The 22,538-nt window shown below is 41.0% G+C and overlaps 1 protein-coding gene across 1 annotated transcript; it reads left to right on the forward strand.

The window, feature by feature from the left end:
* Positions 1-5,998: 5,998 nt before the first annotated feature.
* Positions 5,999-20,499, forward strand: gc2 (guanylyl cyclase 2; the record flags this gene model as incomplete). Its single annotated transcript, XM_049569230.1, has 24 exons — positions 5,999-6,274; positions 6,369-6,497; positions 6,581-6,760; positions 6,869-6,986; positions 7,066-7,367; positions 7,465-7,596; positions 8,325-8,428; positions 8,734-8,852; positions 9,194-9,278; positions 9,494-9,590; positions 10,197-10,313; positions 10,750-10,830; positions 10,918-11,094; positions 12,580-12,736; positions 12,821-12,970; positions 13,175-13,323; positions 13,443-13,606; positions 13,917-14,109; positions 14,200-14,374; positions 15,884-15,982; positions 16,290-16,384; positions 16,467-16,552; positions 17,892-17,969; positions 19,359-20,499. Coding segments are annotated over 24 exons (3,408 nt in total), but the record flags the coding sequence as incomplete, so codon positions are not given.
* Positions 20,500-22,538: the final 2,039 nt, after the last annotated feature.

Below are 22,538 nucleotides of genomic sequence, written 5' to 3' on the forward strand. Positions count from 1 at the left end.
TGAATACTGTATACCCTCATGTAGTGATGTCTGCTGGTGAGTCAGTCTAACAGTGTCGGATGGGTTGAGGCTGTGGATTTGACCAAGTTTGACCACTTTATCACTATTCCCTTTCACTTGTAGCTGTTTTTTTCGTTATCTTTTGAATTTAATATGAATTATGGAACCATTTTTGTTCACGTTTGTTTCCCCCGTTTCGTGAAATCAATTATTGAAAGTTGCTTTTGAAGTGCGTGACAGAAGTACGTTTTGAGAACGCCGCAGACTGTCACCTGTTCAACGCATCAATATCTTCGGATGCCATTAAAGTAATAATGATTACAATAATAATGTCAAAACATTATTTACAGACTGATTTAACAGATGATCACTGCTGCCACAGTCACTGGAAAGTCTGGGCGAGATGCTTCCCCAGAGGAGCGCCCAGTTTGCACCAGCTTTCTAAAGACATTATTTGCTACACTCAAACTGCATGTGGCTATTAGCACTGGTGTTACTGAATTAGATGTTGTTTAGCAATGAGGCTCATTTGCATAGAAAGGGGCAATTTTTCCGCCAAATATATCCATATTACCTCATTTAAATACCTGCAAATAACACCGGAGCACCAAGACGCAAGCTGCTTGGCAGCGCAGTTAGTGGAGCATTTCACCCTCTGCACGTGCTTTGTGAATTAGACGGTATCTGTTTGCTCCATTTTTACCGGTTTAGCGGCCGCAAAAGCCACGCAATCCTTTTGTGAATTCGGCCCAGAGTTGTTTCTGTCTACCTTGGCCAGAAACATTTGAATTGGTTGGAACTTTACTTTTTGCACCTACATAACCTACAATGCAAATTGGTCGCTGACAGTTTGGTTGGCAGTTCAGGTGAGCAGCTAATGTAGTCTCGAGTTGCTAGTCTGCAGCAAAAATGAGGCGCGAGCTACAGGTGTGTGCTTTATGACTCCCCACCAGCAGAGTTTTTTAAAACTAGAACTCCCCTTCTGTTCCTGACTTAAGACACTGAATAATGGCCAGAAAAGAAAAAAAATGCAGAACATCATGATGACCTTCTGCCCTTCTGGATATAAAATGTCATCACTAAATCGTTTTATCCTTTCAGACTGTTCACTGTTTGTGAAATTTGTCATAATTAGCATGCATGAATTTGAGTTGAGTCCAAGTGGATGTTTGTGCCAAATCTGAAAAAAATCAGTTATGGTGTTCTTGAGATATTGCTTTTACGAGAACAGAACGGACAACTTGACAAACATACTGCCTCTGCCAAAGGCTATCGCAGGCACAGAGGAATAATAAAAGACTTAAAGGGCCAGTGTGTAATATTTGGCATGGTTTATTGTCAATCTGAATCTGAATCTGAATATTCTACCCATTAATATGTTTATACAAGTGTATAATCGCTATAAAATAAAATTCGTTTGGTTTTCGTAGCCTTATAATTATGCTTTTATATATATATATATATAGCAAGGGCCTTGCTTTAGAGAGGTTGCCATCTTGCGCCGCCATGTATGTACGGCAGACCGAGCAGACAATCCAGCCAGCCAGAGAACGCGTTTCGCGTGTATAAATGAACCAACGAAGACAGCGGAAGGAAGGAAGAAGGAGGAGGAAACAGCAGAGAGTGTTAGTAGTTCGTCGATAGAGAGTAGTGAAAAGTTTTTTTAGTTTTAAAGTTTGCGAATGGACCACACTTACCACGCAACAGGAGAGAATGAACCTGAACTGTCATCTGCGAGGAAAAGAAGACACAACTTCACTCCTTGTGATGCACTCTCTGCCATGCTTTTCCTCCTGATGATATATCTCCCCAGCGATGGTAGCAGTAGCACCGAATCCCATTCTGTGCATTCAGCCTCTCTTCTCGCCCGCTCAGCATCAAACACATGGAGTTCCTCATCTGTATGCTCCGGCTCAAACAGGTATGGCTCTGGGTCTGTGTCCGCTACAAGAAACTCTTCAAAATCGCGTTCAAAGTCGTCCATTGCAGCTACTATAGTCCGGAGATATTGCTAGGCTAAATGAACAGCTGAGCTCTGTTTACCAGCTACGCTGTCAGTCAGTGTGCGGGCTGGAGATTGGTGGAGCAGAGAGGGGTCCCCACTCGGTATGGTAAACGAGTATGTGTGTATGAAGTGTGTCTGTTACGCTAGAAGAGTCAGAGTTTGGGACGGAGTCTTTTACACCCTGGAGTGTTACCGGAGTTTTTGGAGTGCTCAAATAAACAGGCCTTTTTCCCGAACGCTCCTCTGGTCTCCTGCTCATGAGTGATTCATTACAATATCGTAAAATGGCTTAGATTTCTAAATAAACATTCACCTCGTCGCTAGATAGACCTACTCCTGAAAAACTTGTGCGCAAGACTTTTTGTCCCTACGAGGCCACCGTCATTTACCCGACGGGAGGGGTGAGCGAGTGAGCCCTGCAATCTAGAATTTGACCACTGATGTCACTGTTTTCAACCCATTTTACACACTGGCCCTTTAATACAACTTCATTCATATAAGACAAGCAGCAACTTCTGGGGCTGAAAAATAAGACAATCGTAGGAGTGCCAAAAACTGCAGTTCCTCAAACAACCACTTGGGGCTAGCTCCAAAAGCAAGTCAGTCCCCATAGATCTCCATGTTCCAGTGCCCACCTTTACAGCAGAAATAAACATGTTCACAGCCTGGTACAAAAATGGTTTTGGTCTCATGACAACTGTACAGGTGGAGTCATTTCTACTGCTTACTCCTCTACAGCTCCACTCTCTCATCTAGATATGGTCGATTCTGGCCCCCAAAAAATCAAGATGGCAACAGCCAAAATGCTAAACTCAAAGCTTCAAAATAGGAGTCACAAACTAATGGGTGACATCTCAGTGGCTATGTTAATTTGTTTAAAACAGTCTTTTGATGGAGTAGTACCTGTATACAGACCTTGATGTGTTATATCAGATTCCCTCCTGAGCTTTGAGCCACATCTCATGGCCTTCATCAGCAATTTATTTCTTACTCATGTCACACTGAGACAACTGAACCATCTTCATTAGTTTTCTGAAATATTTAATTTCATTTGTGCTATCAAACATTTTCTCTCACAAAAAATAGTTTTGAAAAATACAGTATCAATGTTGTAAATTGTTATAACGCAGCATGTACTTAGAGTAAATGTGTACTGCAACATTAATGGAGTCAGAGGGTTCATCTGGCAGGTCAGGACTTTACATCTGGACTGATTTGTCTCGGTCATGACATAATGTTGGTGGAGTCGAGTTACAACTTTATTTTCCAAAAATCATCCAGTTGCCTTTGGCCTCACCTCTAGTGACATGAGACACACAAAAGCAGATTATTCTCATTTAGATGCTGAGAGAAAATACACACTATGATGCCTTTACTTTTCCTGATCTTGTGTAAACCTCACTTTTGTTTTTGACATTGAATTTTAAAATGCTTGAATTGTGACAACAGAGTAAACCCCAAAGGAGAGGGTGAGTCTGTTCAAATAAAAACAGTGACGTTTACCCTGCTGAAATGTGCACTTTGTTCTGTCACATTGCACAACACTTTGTAACTTTTTACTGAGTGGGACTCATTGAGAACTGAGGAGAGAAATATTTGCCTTATAACTGGATATAAGTAGAAATTTTCCTCAAGAAAACTCCACACACACAACAGTTTTCTGCACAGGAGACTGACCTGAGAGGCTAGACTGTGTTTCTGTATCATGCTGCCCTCTAGCTTTCAGAGACACACTGTGCTGTGTGTTTAAGGAGTAAACATGGACAGTATGAATGAGAAAAGAATAGTGAGATGCAGAGTTCAAACTGGGGGTTTCATTAGCAGGAAAATGTTGCATTTGACACTTAGATATATGTTTATTTTCACAGGATGTAGGTGAACTTTATCAGAGAGGAGGAACTTAAAGATACAAAAGTTAAAATAAGAACAAGAGAAAGAAAAAGGACTGTGTTGGTTTATTTAGACATTAAAACAAGTTATTAAAATATGAGCAAGAAAATAGATTTTTTTTTCCTTTAAGTCCTACTTTTTTTATTGCTTTTAAATTCTTATCCCACTCCCTGTACCACTACCAGTGTTTTGTAACATTAAAAACGTTCTACATAATGTTCATGTACCTGACATGAACAAGCATCACAACAGTTCCGTATTTTTATACACGGATGTTGGGTAAAATTTTAAAAAATCTGATTAACTGGGGAATGAAACACTCAGAAAAGAAAACACACAGTAATTCACAGAGCCTGTTTCACCGATACATATATATTATACTTATTAAATTTGAGTTTTTTTAGGCTGTGTCTCTTGGATGCCTGCTTCTTATGGTCTGGGATCTGGTTGCTACCTTTTTATAAAGCCACAACCTCACCTGAGTGAAGTTTTAGACCAACATATTACTTCTAATAATAATCATTAATATTATAATAATTATAAACATACTGATCATAATTTTCACTTCACCTCAGTCGGTGCAGCTTACAGCTACAGAGGTCCTGATTGGATTTGATATAATCTGACAGGACAGGTCACACACTTGTTCTAGGTCATCTCACACATGTACGAGCCGAGACAAACCAACTACTGAGTTATATGTCTGTATCCTGTATATATGAAGCAGTGATACTCACTCGGTTCCTCATGGACAACTTTTCTGCCTTTTGGATGTAAACAAAAGAGGAAGTGATGAAAGGATCTGGGGCTGGGGCATTTTGGTGGAGAAGATTCGCCTCGGGGAGAAGCAAGACCTGTCCGTCTCATCGATGCGTGGTAGGAGTCCTTTAAAGAAAATATTTGTATATGAGGAGTATGAAATAACATGTATGAGCAAGAGAATACAGAACAAGTACATCAAAATGTCAACAATCAGGTTGAGTGAGTTTTTCGAAGTAATTTAAAAGATGATACTCTAGTTAGTAGCATCTGTTTTCTGTATCTGACATGACAGAAGTAGCAGACATGAAAACAAATATTGCTTTAGACAATTAAACATGTGCACCCTGCATATTTACACATATTTTTCATTGAAGAAAACCACACTCATTCAAGCTCCTTAATCGTCCTAAAAAGTTGCTGTAGATCTAGATAGTATTTTCAATATACATGACATGCAGATTCACCAAAAAACCAACAAAGCCAACTTGAATTTGTCTTCTCTCAGAGACATGAGGATTACAACACAGTACAGGTATGAGAGTAATAATAACCCTGACTGAGCCAGGTACAATGTCTCAAGTCTGAAGACACTAAATCGGCTCTTGCAAGACTTTGGTTTCCATTGAAATGACTTTTAAAGCCATATCAAACATTCGTCAATCTTATCCTCCAATTTATGTCTGGAACATGTTTGTCTTTGTCCTTTCATGAGAAACTATATATATCACAGTACAGAGGACAGGATGCTGTCTGAGAAAAGGAGTTATCTCTTCTTCTTCATGGCCTACCAAAACTCTTTCCAAATTGATTTTTATTCCTGACCCAACAAATTATGTGCACATTGCTGAATTTGTGCAGAAAGTGTCATAAGTAGAGAGATCGCGTATCTAGGGATGCCCTCATAATCTACTCTGCTTAAGTGTCCTTGAGCATCACATTCCTTCTCTATCAGCAACAAGGAAAGACAAACCCACACAGGCATCAAAATTTCCCTCCAAACCAGAGCTTGATATGATTCAGCATCAACCAGTCCAAGATTTATAACAGATTATACGATACTAACTACATCCAAAATAAATTCACTTTTACTTTTCTCTGAATCCATGGTTGTTCCAGGGAAGCAGCACCTTCAGACCGTCATCCTCCAGGTCCTTGTGAGCCCTGGAGGTCTTGAGCCTTGAGATGCTTTCACAGCGACGTGCCTTCATCTTCTTCTTACCTCAAACATGGAAGCAGACACCAGGCAGAGCTCCTGACGTCCACTCATCCTCCATTCCTCCTCCTCCTCCTTGTCTTCACATCTCTCCTGTCAATGATTTCTCTGCATCCCAACTGTCTCCTGTTCCCACCTCCCCAGTTTTATCCCACCTCTCTCCTCTGCTTCCTCCATCCCTCCATGGCCTCCTGAGGTTCCTCCTGGTCCTCCTGGCCTCCTTCTGTTTACTGCCCTGCCCAGCACAGGCAGCATGGTTTCGTGTCGGGGTGGTGGGGCCGTGGGGGTGCGATCCTCTCTTTGCCAAGGCCCTCCCAAGTGTGGCAGCACAACTTGCCGTCAACCGTATCAACAAGGACCCGGCACTGGCCTACGCTACAACGTTCGACTACTCTGTGCTGCAGGTGCGATGTGACAGTGATCTCAGCCCCATCAGTCTGAAAATATTGTGACTGATTGGTACACTGATTGATTTATGGATTAATTGTCTCCTTTCAGGAGCCATGTGAGACATCACGGGCCCTGGAGACGTTCATTGGTTTCCACACAAAGGCCTCGGGATACATTGGACCAGCCAACCCCGGCTACTGTGATGCTGCATCAATGCTGAGCAAAGGCTGGAACAAAGTAGGTTGTGTTTCTCACATTAGAAATGCTCTGTCTTTATCAAATGTGACATGTCCATTTTTACCTTTACTCTTTTCCTCTAGGCATTGTTTTCTTGGAGCTGTGTTGGCTATGAGCTAGACGACGTTCGGAGCCACCCCACCTTTGCACGCTCCATGCCGAGGCCCACCTGGGTGCTGCTCAGCATCATAAACTACTTCAGGTGGGCCCATGTTGGCATCATCTCTTCCTCAGACGACGTCTGGGTTGAGACGGCCACCAAGGTTTGAATATTTTCTCTTATAACAGCTATTGGTTTTTTGTAGCAGCCTAGATGTTGATGAATCCAATAAGAAATGGAGGGGAAAAGTATCTGCCTCTGACCCGTACAGGTGGCTGATTCCTTGAGGAGTCATGGTCTGCCCGTCAGACTGATCAGTTTTATGGAGAACACGCCTCACGGCATCAGACGAACTCTGCACAAGCTACGCAAGATGAGGGAAATACGAAGTGAGTTCTTGATCAGTCATCTTAGTTCTTGAGTATTAAAATCTTTAAATCTGCAGCTCAGTATTACGTCTTGTCCTAGTTGTGATCCTCTGTATGCACTCGGCTCTGATCGGCGGTGGAGTCCAGAAGCAGCTCTTGGAGACGGCCTACGACATGCAGCTGATCGACGGCTCCCTGGTCTTTGTGCCCTATGACACCTTCCTCTACAGCCTGCCCTACCGCAACGTCACCTACCCAGCTCTGAAGAGGAACAGCAAACTGCTGCGGGCCTACGACGCCGTGTTAACCGTCACCATCAACTCACCCCAGATGTCCTTCTACGAAGCCTACAGTGAAGCCATGGAGAGGGGGGAGGTGGCCAAGACGCTGAAGCCTCACCAGGTGATGCAGGGGGCTGTACAGATTGGAGAGGAGGGCTCATGTGCACTGTTGAGATGCCCTTGAACAAGGCAGTTTAATCTGACTGTGTGTCCCGCAGGTGTCTCCACTCTTTGGCACCATCTACAACTCCATCCTCGTCATGGCTCACGCAGTTTATCGTGTTCGGGAAGCTCGGGAGTGGATGTCTGGGGGAAACCTGGCAAGACACACCCGCAACCTGGACCTCCAGGTACCAAGAGGATCATGGAGAAGACACAGTATCTAAGATATACAGGAATATACAGTAAATGAACCTGTAAAATTGAATTTATATTCAGTAGAAAAGTGTTTATTGTCACAGTTTAAAACGTCTAAAACAGGTACAAGGAAGTTTTGTGAATATTAAAACCAGTATATTAACATATGAAAGTTATATAGGACTGGACATTTTAAATAGAACATATTTTTAACTTGTATAAATACAGTTTATGAGGAAAACATATTAATTACTGCACGATAAGGGCTCCAAATCTTATTGAAGTAGAGGATATTTTTATATATATATATATATATATATATATATATGATATATTTTCAATGTATCAGTATAGTAGTAGTATAGTAGTATATAAAAATACATACATAAATACAAGTTACATAACATAGGTGTCAGTGTTGAAAAAATATTCCAAAAGTATTTTAGCATTTTTTTATATATTAAATAATTCAATTTATTCATTCAATTCAATTAGTAATTCAACGATTGACAAGAAACTGTATATAGCCTGAACAAAGACATTTCGGTTTTAACTGTTAGACTATATAGACTATATAGTTGAAGAATCACCCTTTGCCCTTTGACTGTACTCCAATTTTTACCATCCAGACTCAACACTTTAGGTTCCCTGGCCTGATGAAATGACAAAAGAACATAATACAAAACAGCTTTTACAGATACATATCTTACTCACGTTGCAGGGCTTCAGCCACCCCATCAAAACCAACGGCTCTGGAGCAGCTCTGCTGGAGTACCTCATACTTGACACTGACGGACTCTCCTGGGAGCTGAAGCCAACATACAGGTATCTGAGGACTGACGTTAGACAGATTAAATATTTAATGAGGTAGATGAAGTAAAGGAAAATCAGACCAGGCTGATGATGATGTCGATAAACTTAACTTAAACACAGTAATGTGGGGAAAAGGTATAAAAGCATAAATAGAGTTCTGCAGTTTCAGTGCAAAGACTTTTGATAGAAATACCAACATTTTTCAGGTTGTGGTTTGGGTTGCATTATATTCTAAAGCTTGCTTATAGTCAGAGAATGGAGTGCCATCTCACATGCTATTTTTGCATTAGTAACTTTATCATACTGATTAATGACAGCATCAATATGGAGACCGGCATGGTGCGTTTCCTGGGTCGAGAAATCCACTTCCCTCGTGGCTACAAACCAAGGAAGGACTCCTCCTGCTGGTTTACTCCTGGAGTCATCTGCTCAGGGGGTAAGGAACCCATACACATAAAAATATATACAGTGTACTTCCATGTGTGCATATGCTGGATGTTTAGGTTTGTTAATTTATGACTTTTTTTATCAGTTAATTATTTTTGTGTTAATCTTTTTTTTCTTCCATTTTTTTGTATTTACTTTATTTTGACCATCATGTGGGTGGTTCTTGTTCGGGTTGTTTTGTAAAGAATAAGTCGCTCCCGTGTTTCATTTTATAACGTTCACCTTCCTTAAAACTAAGAGCAATAACTATATCTTTAAAGCCACAGTAACAAAAAAGCCTTCCCTTTAAATGTTTTCCATCAAAACTCAGAAAATGTTTTCTTGTTTCAGGTGTGGATCTGTTCTCCACCATCAGCATGTTCCTCGGCACTATGTTTGCCTCTGTTTTTGCAGTGGCACTTATTTACTGCATCAGGTACAAAGTCAACAGGAAGTTATGTTGGTCTGAAAGCTCCAGAAAATAATTACAACAAAATAAAATTAATTATGTCTAGGTAGAAAAACGTTTTAAGAACACGTGACCATTTGTGGTTGTTTGCAGTATAGAATAAAGTCAGGTTTTGTTTTACGTACAACTGTTAGTTACTGATGATTTCATAACAGTCTATCCTGCTGTCTCTTGTTGCCTAGGCGACGCATCCATCAGATCCAACTGCTTAAGGGTCCAAACAAGATCTTGCTGACTCTGGCTGATGTCACATTTATCAACCCGTCACTTAGCAACAAGGTTGTACTCATTATAAAAGTAAAACTATGTAAGAGAAAGTTGTTTTACATGTTGATTTATTAATTTCAATTAAATACATCAACATTTCTTGCACATTTAAATGTGAAGATTGTGTGTTACTGTGACAGTGGTGGAAAGAAACTAAGTACATTTACTTGAGTATTCTTACTTGTGAGGTACTTTCTTGAGTATTTCCATTTTCTGTGAATTGTTATACTTCTACATCTCAGAGGGAAATATTGTACTTGTTGTTCCACTACATTTATTTGATAAATTTAGTTATAGATTCAGATTATGAATAAAAAACATCATCAACAAAGAAAATACGATTTATTATCATACATTAAGCTAGACAGCAGTGTATAAAGTAGTTAAACTTAGCCCCACCTTTACCAGCCAGAACATAATGCTGTGAAAACGGCCATTTTGTATGACCAGGACCTTATATTTATACTTTGTTGGTACATATACTTTAGTAAAATTTTGATTGCCGAGTATTTCCACACCGTGATACTGCTACTGCAAATTACAAATACTGAGGCTGCCTGTAACACTAGTTCAAAACTAGAAAACTGATCTTCCATCCTGACTTTGACTCCTCTACAGAAGCTGAGTCTGGATGACAGCAGGACAAGTGGCATGAGGAGCGTGTCAGAAATCACGTCGCCAGTTTCCACCCAATCCCCGGCCACCCACGAGAACACCAACGTCGTCATTTTCGAGGCGAGACAGTCTAAGACGATTTAACATGTACAGTTAAACAACACCACCCCTTACGTCCTTTCTAAACTGTGACGACCCAGTAGCCAAAAAGTCATGTCTTTGTTTCTCATTAGCTTCAAATATGGATGTATTGCATGAGCTCCCTTTCATAATAACCAAGACTATTTGACAAAGAAAGGATTTTAATGGATAAAGTTGCAGTCGATTTATGATAGACATACAGTACATGTAGAATTTGGGTTGCAAAATGTGCCACCTAAGTTTTTAACCTACCATAACAATCTTCTAAAATTAGTATCTACCGTAAACCTCCACTATAAACCTTTGGGAAGATTTCGTCAAGCTTAATCCTTCAATTTAAGGATAAACATAAGTGGCGGCATCAGTTCAGTTCAGTAGTGTACAGTACCTGATACCTGGTGTTTCTCTCCCCCAGGGTGACTGGGCGTGGCTGAAGAGACTTCCCGATGGGTCGTTCAGCAGCATCAACCCCAAAACCAGCCAAGTGTTTGAACTGGTACGTGACAAGTAAAGGAACAAGTCATGAACAACACAGCTCATGACAGAAAACAGCATCATTAAGTGCTTTGGTTTTTGGCCGCAGATGAAGGACATGCGTCATGAGAATGTGAACCCTTTCCTGGGCTTCTTTCACGACTGCGGCGTGTTCGCCATCGTGACTGAGTTCTGCTCCAGAGGAAGTTTGGAGGACCTGTTGCTGAATGAGGAGGTCAAACTTGACTGGATGTTCAAGTCGTCGCTGCTACTGGATTTAATTAAGGTCAGTATGGAGGAAGGGCGGGACGGGAGCAGATAACACAAGAGGGGGTGGTCGTGGCATGTGATATTTTTAGGGCAAGATTGGTTTGTTTAAGGCCCCGTTTATACCTGGTATTAATGTAGGTCTTCAGTTATCCAATCACTGGTGGACAGCTCTAGTCTGTCTGTTCACACCTGGCATTAGAACGTGTCTCCACATGCATCTCGAGTGACCACTTGTGATCAGATCTCACCTCCCGTCTTTATATGCAAATAAACACAAACATCATTTCCATTTACAAAGACCAAATGCATTGTTGTTTTTCACTGGTGATATAAAAAAGACAAAGAGGAAGAAGAAATGTACTTCTCATGAAGAGGAAGAAGCCTGCAAAGACCTTGGCACGCAGGCAAAATCAAAAGCTACGGACGAGATCTATTCCTTGGCGTGTTCCAAATCGCCCAAGATGTTTGACACACTCATAATATTCCTCTATCACTTTCGCACTTTAAAAAGGTTGCCACTGAGTATACTTCTGCCTATGCATGGACGTCAGTTGAGTAGGCGTTCCCTCAATGTGGCCCAGGACACATTAGTGTACAGACTGTTGAAAGAATGTGGCACTATGCGGACCAGATTACCTCCAAATGTCGAGCAGATCTGAAGACACATTGGGGCAACCTGGACTTACTCCAAAGTCATTGAAATCCAGCTCTTGGGCAATGACTAGCGAAAAAAGCCATCCTTTCACGTCGGCATGATACGCAGCTGGTTGCCGTTATAGTTTAACAGCGCCTGGTGGCATCAGGGGGAAACGAGGCAGAACAAGAACGAAAATAAGGTGGCGAAAGTGCAAGGAGGAGGGGTGATGGATGGGTCCAACAAACGCCAACTTTCACATGGGAGAGTGGTGTATAATGGTGAGATGCTGTTCTTTTTTCCTAAACCCAACCATGTGTTTTTGTTGTTAAAGGAAAAGAAACATCACGGTGTTGTACCCACGTGGTGCGTCTATTTTGAAAGAGACTGTATATAAACGGTAAATTTCCTGTGAAAATGGAAGTGTATTTTGAAAGAAGACAATGCATGTAACAGGCAGAACTTGCCTGGGCATCCTAGAATGCACAAACGCTCCTAGGGTACCTTGCAGGTCATATCTGGATGTGGAAAGTCCATGACCAAATGTCGATATGTGACGAAGTCAAAGTGAGAAAGTCATGATTGAGGACACAGAGGATGCATTCACATCTGGACTTACATCTGTCCACTTGTGATCCAGTCACCCAAGACGAAAGTTTATATCAAGGCTGCGTTCAGCTGTGATAAAGCATAGCAAAACGTTTATTCAAACGAAAACGGTGACATGTTAAATCCTCCTTATGTTGTGGCAGCGCGCTGATAAAAAGGAGGATAAAAAGAAAAGACTTAAGTTAAGAACAAGTATCTTATATTTGTGCTTACATTCCACCACTGCTATAAAACAACCTGGCTTGTTTTCTGTCTCAGGGTATGAAGTACCTCCATCACCGCGGAGTGAGCCACAATCGTCTCAAGTCCCGTAACTGTGTGGTGGACGGGCGTTTTGTCTTGAAGATCACAGACTACGGCTACAGCGACGTTCTGGAGGCTCAGAGGTTACCCTACATGGAACAACCTGCAGATGGTGAGAGGATACATGATCACATTTCATGAACCATTTGTATGTTGTCACCACAGTAGAAAGCTAACCCAGCTCTCTGTGTTCCAGAGTTACTGTGGACGGCTCCAGAGATCCTGAGGAGCGGGAGGCCGGAGCTTCACGGGAGTCTGGCTGGAGACGTGTACAGCTTTGCCATCATCATGCAGGAGGTGGTGGTCAGAGGGCCTCCGTTCTGTATGCTGGACCAGTCCGCCATAGGCAAGATAACAACCTCACAAACACACAAACAAACCTAAAAAACACATTTTTCTGATCAGTTTAAAACCCCAAATATTGCTTTTGTTAAATTTACAACTGCTGTTACATTTGATAACTGAGGACATCTACTCAAGTACTGAACATATCCATATCCTAGTAAACAGTGACCACACACCTAACAGCGGATGTTTCTCTGTGTTTTAGAAATAATAGAGAAGTTGCGTAAGCCTCCTCCTCTGTGTCGTCCAGTGGTCAGTCCAGACTACGCTCCTTTAGAGTGCATCCACCTGATGAAGCACTGCTGGAACGAACAGCCAGACAAAAGACCCAGCTTTGATGAGATCTTCGACCAGGTAGCTATTAAGTTTTGTAAGGTCGTCACTACATTTGGTTTTAATTTGAAAAAAATATCTGTCTTTAAATAGACACAGAAGAGAGTTTGGGTGAAGCTTTAAATACTGGTGCTTCTCAGTTTAAGAACATCAACAAGGGGAAGAAGACCAACATCATAGACTCCATGCTGAGGATGTTGGAGCAGTACTCGTCTAACCTGGAGGAGCTGATCAGGGAGCGAACGGAGGAGCTGGAGATCGAGAAACAGAAGACGGAGAAGCTGCTGACACAAATGCTTCCTCCGTGAGTTAACATAGACAAACATGCCTAAACACAAGACAGTTGTATGTACATACATAAACACACGACTACACTGAGGGAAATTTGCACGCATGCTTTACATATGACATAAAAAGGCAAACTATCAAAAGAATAAGAGCTAGAAAGATAAGACGCTAAATGTAGAGAGCAGAATATGCTCTCTACATTTGCATGCATGGTATACTTAATGCTGCTTCACCATGTTTTGTTTTTCACAAAAGCTAAATAACGGTGTGAATCATTTCTCCACGACCTTATTCACTTCAAATTGGTATTTTCTCCTCCCCTGCAGGTCTGTGGCCGAGGCTTTGAAGGTGGGCGGTACCGTCGAACCGGAGCACTTTGACAACGTGTCGCTTTACTTCAGCGACATCGTCGGCTTCACCACCATCTCAGCCAACAGTGAACCTATCGAGGTGGTTGACCTGCTCAATGACCTCTACACGGTCTTTGACGCCATCATAGGAAACCATGATGTCTACAAGGTGCTGTGTTTTAATCTTTATTACATTAATATTGTGGCATTAAACCTGATTAGATCACACTGTTGCTCACTCTATTATATTCTTACTTAGGTGGAGACTATAGGTGATGCTTACATGGTGGCGTCAGGTGTTCCCGTTCCTAATGGCAATCGCCATGCTGCAGAGATAGCCAACATGGCCCTCGATATCCTGAGTGCCGTGGGAACCTTTAAAATGAGACACATGCCTGACGTTCCTGTCAGGATACGTATTGGACTACACACAGGTGAGGCAGGAAGGAGGAAAAATAGGTAATGAAAAATTACTGAGTCAGTTTTGGTCAAACATGGTGCCCTGTACTGGGTGAATATAGCAGAGAACCAGACCAGTGCAGAATAAACTTCACCCTCTACTCATTGGTTTAAAACCCACTGGGTCTCCAATCATGGTCAAAGCATGGGTTGTTCTAGTGTTATTGATATTATTTTTATCAGTTTATTCAGCCACAGTAATATGTAGTTATTTCTGATTAACCGCCAAGAATATTTTTGACCCATTACACGTGTTGAATAGATTAATTTTGCTACTCTTCAGTCGCACTGGTTCTGGTAAAAGCTAGCCAGCTAGCCGGTTAGCAGTGCTGCTTATTTGGCTATTACTGGTAGTAATGCCATCCCAACACCAACATCATTGCTGTGGAAACATTGCATCCACCCTCCAGTCTCCCCCTAGCTCGCCTCAGTGAGTAAGTGGCTCAGTTTTGAGCCGTAAAACCCCCTTTAACATAGTTGACAGTGTTATGCCCATTAGCAGTGTTACCATGGCTAGTGGTGCTAACATTCTAAAGAATCCTACTAGGGTTTTGCTGTCAAAAATAAAGATGCTTAGTCACCGGAACAAGCTAGGAGGAGACTGGAGGATGGGCACAATGTTTCTGCAGCAATGCTGTTGGGTTGAGACAGCATTAACAGCTGTAATTGACAAATGATCAGTGCCGCTTTGAAATGCGGTGCTAAAACTCACTGAGTCAGAGAACCACCAGACTAAAAGGAAAGGCCTCTGTTTTTCTTAAAAATTAACCACTTAAGGTGCTTGCATATGACCAGCGTTAAAAATCTCTTGATGCCCACTGTGCCATTGTTTTCCTACAGAAGCTGGCGTTAACACTGACATCAGGGTACTTTTTGACTTTGGCGTCGCACTGTGGGCTTCACTGACGTTTTGATGCGACGCCGAAAGTTCAATTTTGTTGAACTTCGACCCTATTTGACACTGACCTTTCCGTGTAGAGCCAATGATTCCGCTGCCGGCAGCGCTTTCCCCCGGCCATCAGTGCATACATATAATCAGCGTTGGGTCAAGCCAACGGCGAGCGCTGACAAGTCAGCAAAGCAGCAATCATGTGACAGCGCCTTTAGTTACAGGTTAATGGATGTCAGTTTTTCAAAAGCAAAGTTAACAGAAACTGACATCCCTATATAAACCTGAAAATGAGTATAACAGGTCCCCTTTAAATAAACATCATTTAATAATAATTCATACAAAATACAGACAAAAGGTTTCGACCTGCTGTTGTACAGTATAATATAGTTACTGTTGGGTTCAGAGGTGTTGTATATTAGCAGTAATATGCTAAAATAACGGAAGTCATTTAAAGGTCACTGCATGGTCATGTTTAAATTTAATATGGATCTTTTAAAAATCCAGACCCTAACTATAACCTAGCCAACTGAACAAGTAATAGTTCTGTGTGTGTGTGTGTGTGTGTGTGTGTGTGTTTGTTTGACTGTTATAGGTCCATGTGTAGCAGGTGTTGTAGGTCTCACCATGCCTCGCTACTGTCTGTTTGGAGACACAGTGACCACTGCCTCTCGTATGGAGTCCAGTGGGTTGCGTAAGTCACACACCTATGGAAAAAAATAAGTGTATATGAATAAAATAATCAGACATGAATGGCTGTTTTTGGCTGATCTGTGTGTTAAATACTGTAAAAAGAACAGTAACAAATGGCATATAATGATAATTAATTCATTGGGTCTCATATTTTTTAGGTAAAGATTTCAAAATTTCCAGTTTCTTATATGTCTTTGTCACAACCCTACTCAGAAACCACCTGAAAGCATGTTTTCTTGTACATTTTAATAATAATTAACAACCACCTGCAAATTGTAACATCCATTCTCTTTTCTGTTTTGTTGCAGCCTACAGGATCCATGTCCACCAGAGTACAGTGAAGGTCCTGCGGGAGCTAAATCTCGGCTACAAGGTGGAGTTGAGAGGCAAGACAGAAGCCAAGGTACAACACTGCTATTCAGACAGTGGAGATTTCTGCATGTGGATGAAGCACAGTCCATCACTGCAGTCTGTCTCTTTCTCAGGGGAAAACAGTGGAGGAGACCTACTGGCTTGTAGGGAGAGAGGGATTTAACAAACCCCTTCCTGTTCCTCCAGAGGTCAAGTCCGGGTATGAACAGTTCTACTTTCTCCTTTATTCTCCTGTTTTTACTTTGCACTCCCCTAACACCTAAGCTTTAACTCTCACCCAGCATGCACAGGTCACAAGTAGTCATTTTAGTTATTAGTATTGTATTTAAAAGTTGGTAGAAAATAGTACCTCACTCACCTATTGTCTGGTGGTTTATTTTCTGACTCCAGAGTAGAGCTTCTTTTGGTGGTTGAAACAGAAATAGAAACAAAGACTGAGTACTTAAAACAGTAAAAAAAAAAAAGAAAATGAAGATTTGAGGCGGGGTTTTACGTGGGGTTAAGAGGTGGACCTATTTCCTGGCCAAAAAAAAAAAAAGGGTGTAGTTACTTTCTTGTTGTTACAATGAGGTTGTCAGGGTGAAAGAAAAAACATCATTGTATGCTTTTGAAGAAGTTAGACCTGTGATACTCAACTTAAGGTCCCCAATAGGGTGCCAGGTGGTGCCCCAACCATTTTCTAATTCTCAATGAAAATCAACTGATTCACAATAGGATTTTGTTTTGTACTTTTAATATAAATTAGGTGCCAGAGTGCATAAAAAAACTTAGAAATAGAGCTTTTTTATATAAAACAGTGCCAGGAGATCTCCTCGGTCCTCAGACAAGGACATTTAAATGTAGTGATAGCTTTGGGACTCCCACTTGCTCATATCTACCGTCAGTCACCAGCTGTCCAGCATTAATGAAACTGGGAAAGTCTGACCACACAAGACAGGCTCACAGATATGCTAACCAGTCTTAAAAACGTCAGTTTTCTATTATGGCTAATGCGTGACCTGCGTGCTAACAAAGTAGCAAATCGTCACGTTAATTTAGATGGATCAACTTATGTCCTCATTTCTGTTCGCCAACACATGGTAAATATGTTTTGTTCTTTCAACATCATAGTAGATATGTTTTGTTCTCCCAACATCAACATCATTGTTAGTGTGCTAACTGTCTAACTGGCTAAGTAGCGTCTTGAATCCGTCCTGTTGGTCTTCCAATTTCCCTTTTTGAATGATAAATACGGGCTACTGCTATGGAGAGTTATTTCCTCTCACACAGGCACAGAACTACATGCTAGTTAGCTGTCAGCTGTAGTCTTTGTGGTGTGTTCAGGTACAACTTTCTGACCGAGACAAGTTGACAAGTTGATTTCCTAAAATTTTAAACTATCTTCTTTAAAGTCAAATAATTTGGACTAAATCAGTATGTAAATATTTCTATCAGTGATCATGTGTTGACAGCTGGCCCTTAAGCCCGCCTTCAGGTTAGATGCATAACTGTGGCTATGTGTGTGTGCTGTGTTCACGCTGTTCACTCCGTCCCAACAGGCAAATGGCCCATGGGCTGCAGATGGCCGAGATAGCCCAGTACAAGAAACGGAAAGCAGAAAGACAGCAACAGGAACAGCTTGCAAAGAAGAAAAACTGAGGTAATGTTATGCATTGTTTTAAAAATGTATAACATTACTGGCAATGTGACTCCTCCTTTGGCAAACACTTGTTAGCACGAACTGTCTCAAGGGCTCACTGCAGTTTGCTTGCGTTTTAGTTGCATCTTGAGCTTGACCTGTTCAACGTCTTAGCCACAATACGAGATGCAGCTGGTCAAACGATGGGTTCTGGTGCAAGATTTTGCTTTTAGTTTTAAAATCGGATGCCTAGAAGTTCTATTTGGAGAAGAAACTAGAAACTGTTGATTGAATTTCAAAATGAAATCATCGAATTTCAGCAAAACCTATGACAGTGTCAATTTTTCATGTTTTGCCGACCAGACATTTCTTGCTGCAGGTTTTGCATTAAAGATTTCTTTGGAGTGGGTCACGTTGCTATTCAAGACACAAGTAAATGCAAATAGAAGACAGTAATATCTAGAGTCAGCTAGAGCCAAGGGTGTGGGGATTTTGCCCATGAGATAGAAAGACTTTGCTCTTTTCGTCAGGCTAGTCATCATTTTGATGAGCTGGTCGCTGACAAAACTCAGTTCTTCTACTTTACAAGTTTTAAAATGTCACATGTTCACCATGTTACCGTTAGTTAATGTCAGACTTGTTGTATCTGTTCTCAAATGTGACTTGACACCAACTGTCTTTCTTGTCAGGAAGCTTTATGGACAGCAGGCTAGTTCATTTTCACTACTATTCAGATGCTGACACTGATTACTTGACACTGGTTGTCTTTTTCCTAATAAAGACAAATGTACAGCTTCAATTTGAAGGGGTACATTGATTGTACGGAACAAACCAGTCACTGGAAACAAACCTTCTCAAGTTTAGGGGAGACTTGTAGGTACCCATAGAACCAATTTTCATTAAGATATCTCAAGGTGAGAATTCAAGGGACCCCTTTGAAAATGGCCATGCCAAGGTGTTCCCTCGCCAAAATTTAGCCTAACTTTGGAGAATTATTTAGCCCCCTTTCAGAAGAGTTAGCCTGGTTGGAGCCTGGTTGGTTATAGCATAGGGTGGTATCAATGGATGCTTTAGGTTGTCTAGTTTCACAAGATAACGCTACATTAGCTTAGCGATTAGCTTAGCTTAGCATGAAGACCAGAAACAGAAGGATAAAGCTATCTTGGCTCTGTCCCCAATTGATAGATAAACCTACCTAGCTCTGTACTTTAGTCCCAGATATGAATAGTATTGATTTTCTTATCTAACTCTGGGCAAGGAAGCAATTCAGCTAAGGCAATCATTGCCTTGTTTTTATGTTTTAGGGGAGCAATTTTCCTTTCCCATCTTGCGTTAATTGTTTTTTCTCTCTGTCCTCTCCCTCCCCCATCCTCTCTCCTCCTCTCAGCACCCGCAGCAGCTTTTCAATGAACGAGTCGAAGGACCTGAAGCGTGCGTTTCACAAGGCGGTGAAGAAGATCTCTCATGTTCGCGTGGTGACTCAGGTCCTTGGGCCTGATGAGGACAACAACGTCATGTTGTCGCACCACTGACCGACCTGTAGTTTACAACTTTGCCTGGACTGGAGTTTCTGTTAGGACTGAGCTATCACATCACACAAAAGTGAAAACCATCCTGATATTTCCTTATGGAATTCCCCGCTAGTGATCATCCACGGCCAAAGGTTTCGGTTAGGTGAAAGTGTTAGTTCAGATTACCACTGTGTGTCTGTGTGTATTAACGGCTTGAGTCGAGGCGATGACGTCCCGTGTGGAACTATGTATAGAGGCAGAGGAGTGGTGACTCAGCAGAGCAGGGATCTACACAAACTGTCTGTCAGCAGCAGCTAATCTCTCCTTCATTTCCTCCTCCTTCGCTTCCCTCTTTCTCTGTCTGAGGAGAGGAGAGGAGGAAGCTGAAGTGAGGAGAGCAAATGAAGAAGGGAAGGATGGGGAATAGAGAGGTGAGGAGGCAGCAGGAGAGTAGATTTTAACTCCCAGCTTGTGAAGGAATGTGGCATCTTGGGTTTGTGATTGGCTACCAAGTTGTCAAAGTTGGCAAAACACATTTATACTCCCAGAAATAGAAATAATGAAACAGTAGAGAGATGACAGTAAATGACATTAAGATTATTGTAGAGCTGCGGGTAATGATAATTGTCATTCTCTGCCCATTATTTTCTTAATTGTTTTTCTATAAAGTGTCAGAAAACAGTGAAAAAGGCCCCAAAAACTTCCTGGACTCCACGGTGACACATTCAGATGGCTTGATTTGTCTGACCAACAGTCCAAAGGCCAAATATATTGAATTTCCTTTAGTAGAGGACTAAACGTGTGTGGAAAGTGAAGTGAAGTGAATCTTACTGTAAATAAATCTGACACCAGAATTTTAATGGACTTTAAATAGTGTATGAATTTGAATTTGTGTAGGAGGGCTTGACATCTTCGTGCAATGTGACTTTTTCGCCACAGTTTTCCATCTTGTAGCTCTGTTGAAATGTTTTATTTTGTTTACAACACCTGTGTCGATGTAAATACAACTTAATATCAGGCAGTTACAGTTTAATTTTTTGCTTATAGTTGAAACCCATCCTGAATAGGTATGAAATTACTGGATTATATTTTAGGATTTTCTTGTAATACAAGTGATGAGTTCATTTTGTTTTTGTAACCAAACCTGCCTGACAAATAAAAAATAAATCTCTGGTGCTCGAATTCAGTGTTAAGATGTGTGTGTGTGTGTGTGTGTGTGTGTGTGTGTGTTAATCAATGACATTGATTTTTAAACAAGCCCACAGCGCCCCCTGGTGATGCAGCAGGAAATAAACTTTGCTTAAACTACAGATGGCATCCTGGAGGCTCTGCAGGATTATCTCTGTTGATCCTCAGTGCGTGTGTGTGTGTGTGTGTGTGTGTGTGTGTGTGTGTGTGTGTGTGTGTCTAAACTGACAGGCAGGTTACCACACTCACTGATTAATTTACTTCATATATTTAACTGTTTCATTACATTTTCTGTGACTTTTATAAAAATTTGCTTTAAAAGCTTTAATCCTTTTTATTTTACTGTAATTTATTCAGTTTGTTACGTTATAAAGACAGTATATATACACACATGTTCACACTGGCTTTAACACACACAGAGAGACACACAGTCGATTTAATAATTTGAAAATGCAAATGAAGAGATAAGTCAGGAAAAAAAATGACCATATTTCTGTTTGATTTATCCCATTCATCATGTCATGACCCCTCAGATTTATGTCGAGACCCCTTTTAGGAGCTCCGACGCCCCTGGATGCATTACAGGCAACACACACACACACATACACACACACAGTAGAATGCTACAACCCCAGCCATAAGCCTATTGATGCTTTCTAAAGCCCTTTAAATTTTTAAATAAAAATTGTGTAATGGTGATTTCTGCACTGCACGTCCCAGAAAATCACCTGTCAGTCAAACAATGTAGGCGAGGCTGTGAAGGGGCTTCTCTCGATGCATTTGAGTGTCTGCAGGTGGTGCTGTTTTGTGTCTTGGTTACATTTACTGCTCACAATAACACTTGTTCTTTTTCGGTTTATTCCAAGAAAACTGCACGATATGTTTAGTCCTTTTTCCCAAGGAGGATTATGAGACATCAAGTGTTTAAAATAGTCAATTTAAAGTTTTTCTTAAGGAAGGAAATGCTTGACAAGTCACAAGAAAGCAAAAAATATTGTGTGTATATCTAATGTATTTTTGTTTTATTGTATTTTCTGTAAGTACATTTTTTTTCCCGTTACATCAGTGTAAAAAAAAATATTTAAAAAATCTCGCCACTTTTCATTTATGTGGTTAATTGCCTAAAAACTGTCATTTTTAAAAGATATTTAGTCTGTAAAATAGAAGAATGAGCCTTAGTATTTTACAAAGGTGCAAACATGGCAACATGAATCTGCCAGAGGGCTCAAAAATTGTTTCACGCGCCTCTAATAACGGCCTAAAATCAGTAAAATTTTAAACATATTTAGCCTGCCTGACTATATTTCTTTCCTAACTTCACGTACATGTGTGTTTGACATGTTGCCCAGCCATCAAGCTGTCGTGAGTCAGAGCTATAGAGCTGAGATTATCAGAGGATTTACGCTGTTATCCAGGCGTTAATGGCAGTTTGTTTGGGGGCAGCAAGAGATTAGTATAGATTATGATATAGTGATATATAGAATAAGGAGGAATATGGATCGGAAAGATTACAGAATATTGAGGAATGGCAGATTAGATTTGGATTACTGGTGTAAGTGTGACCTGATGCCGTCCCGTCAGATGCACAGCAGCATGTTTCACTATAAATACACTAAAAGTCAAGCTCTTGTTCAAAAGCTCATGTTAGAACAGAAACATAATGACACAAATAAATTAAAATACCTGTTTTTTTCTCTGCATGAACTCTAAATATGAGAAAAAAAGTTAATTGGATAGTGTATACTATATGTTTTATAATAGGTTATTAAGCAATGTGCCATAGTTAAAGGAAAAGGTCAACATTTTGTGCATTTAAGTGCAATTAGCTTCACACAAAGACAGCTCAGCTGGCACACAACCGACCTGCA

The sequence above is a fragment of the Epinephelus fuscoguttatus genome, linkage group LG23, assembly GCF_011397635.1.
Source record: "Epinephelus fuscoguttatus linkage group LG23, E.fuscoguttatus.final_Chr_v1".
Lineage (NCBI taxonomy): Eukaryota > Metazoa > Chordata > Actinopteri > Perciformes > Serranidae > Epinephelus > Epinephelus fuscoguttatus.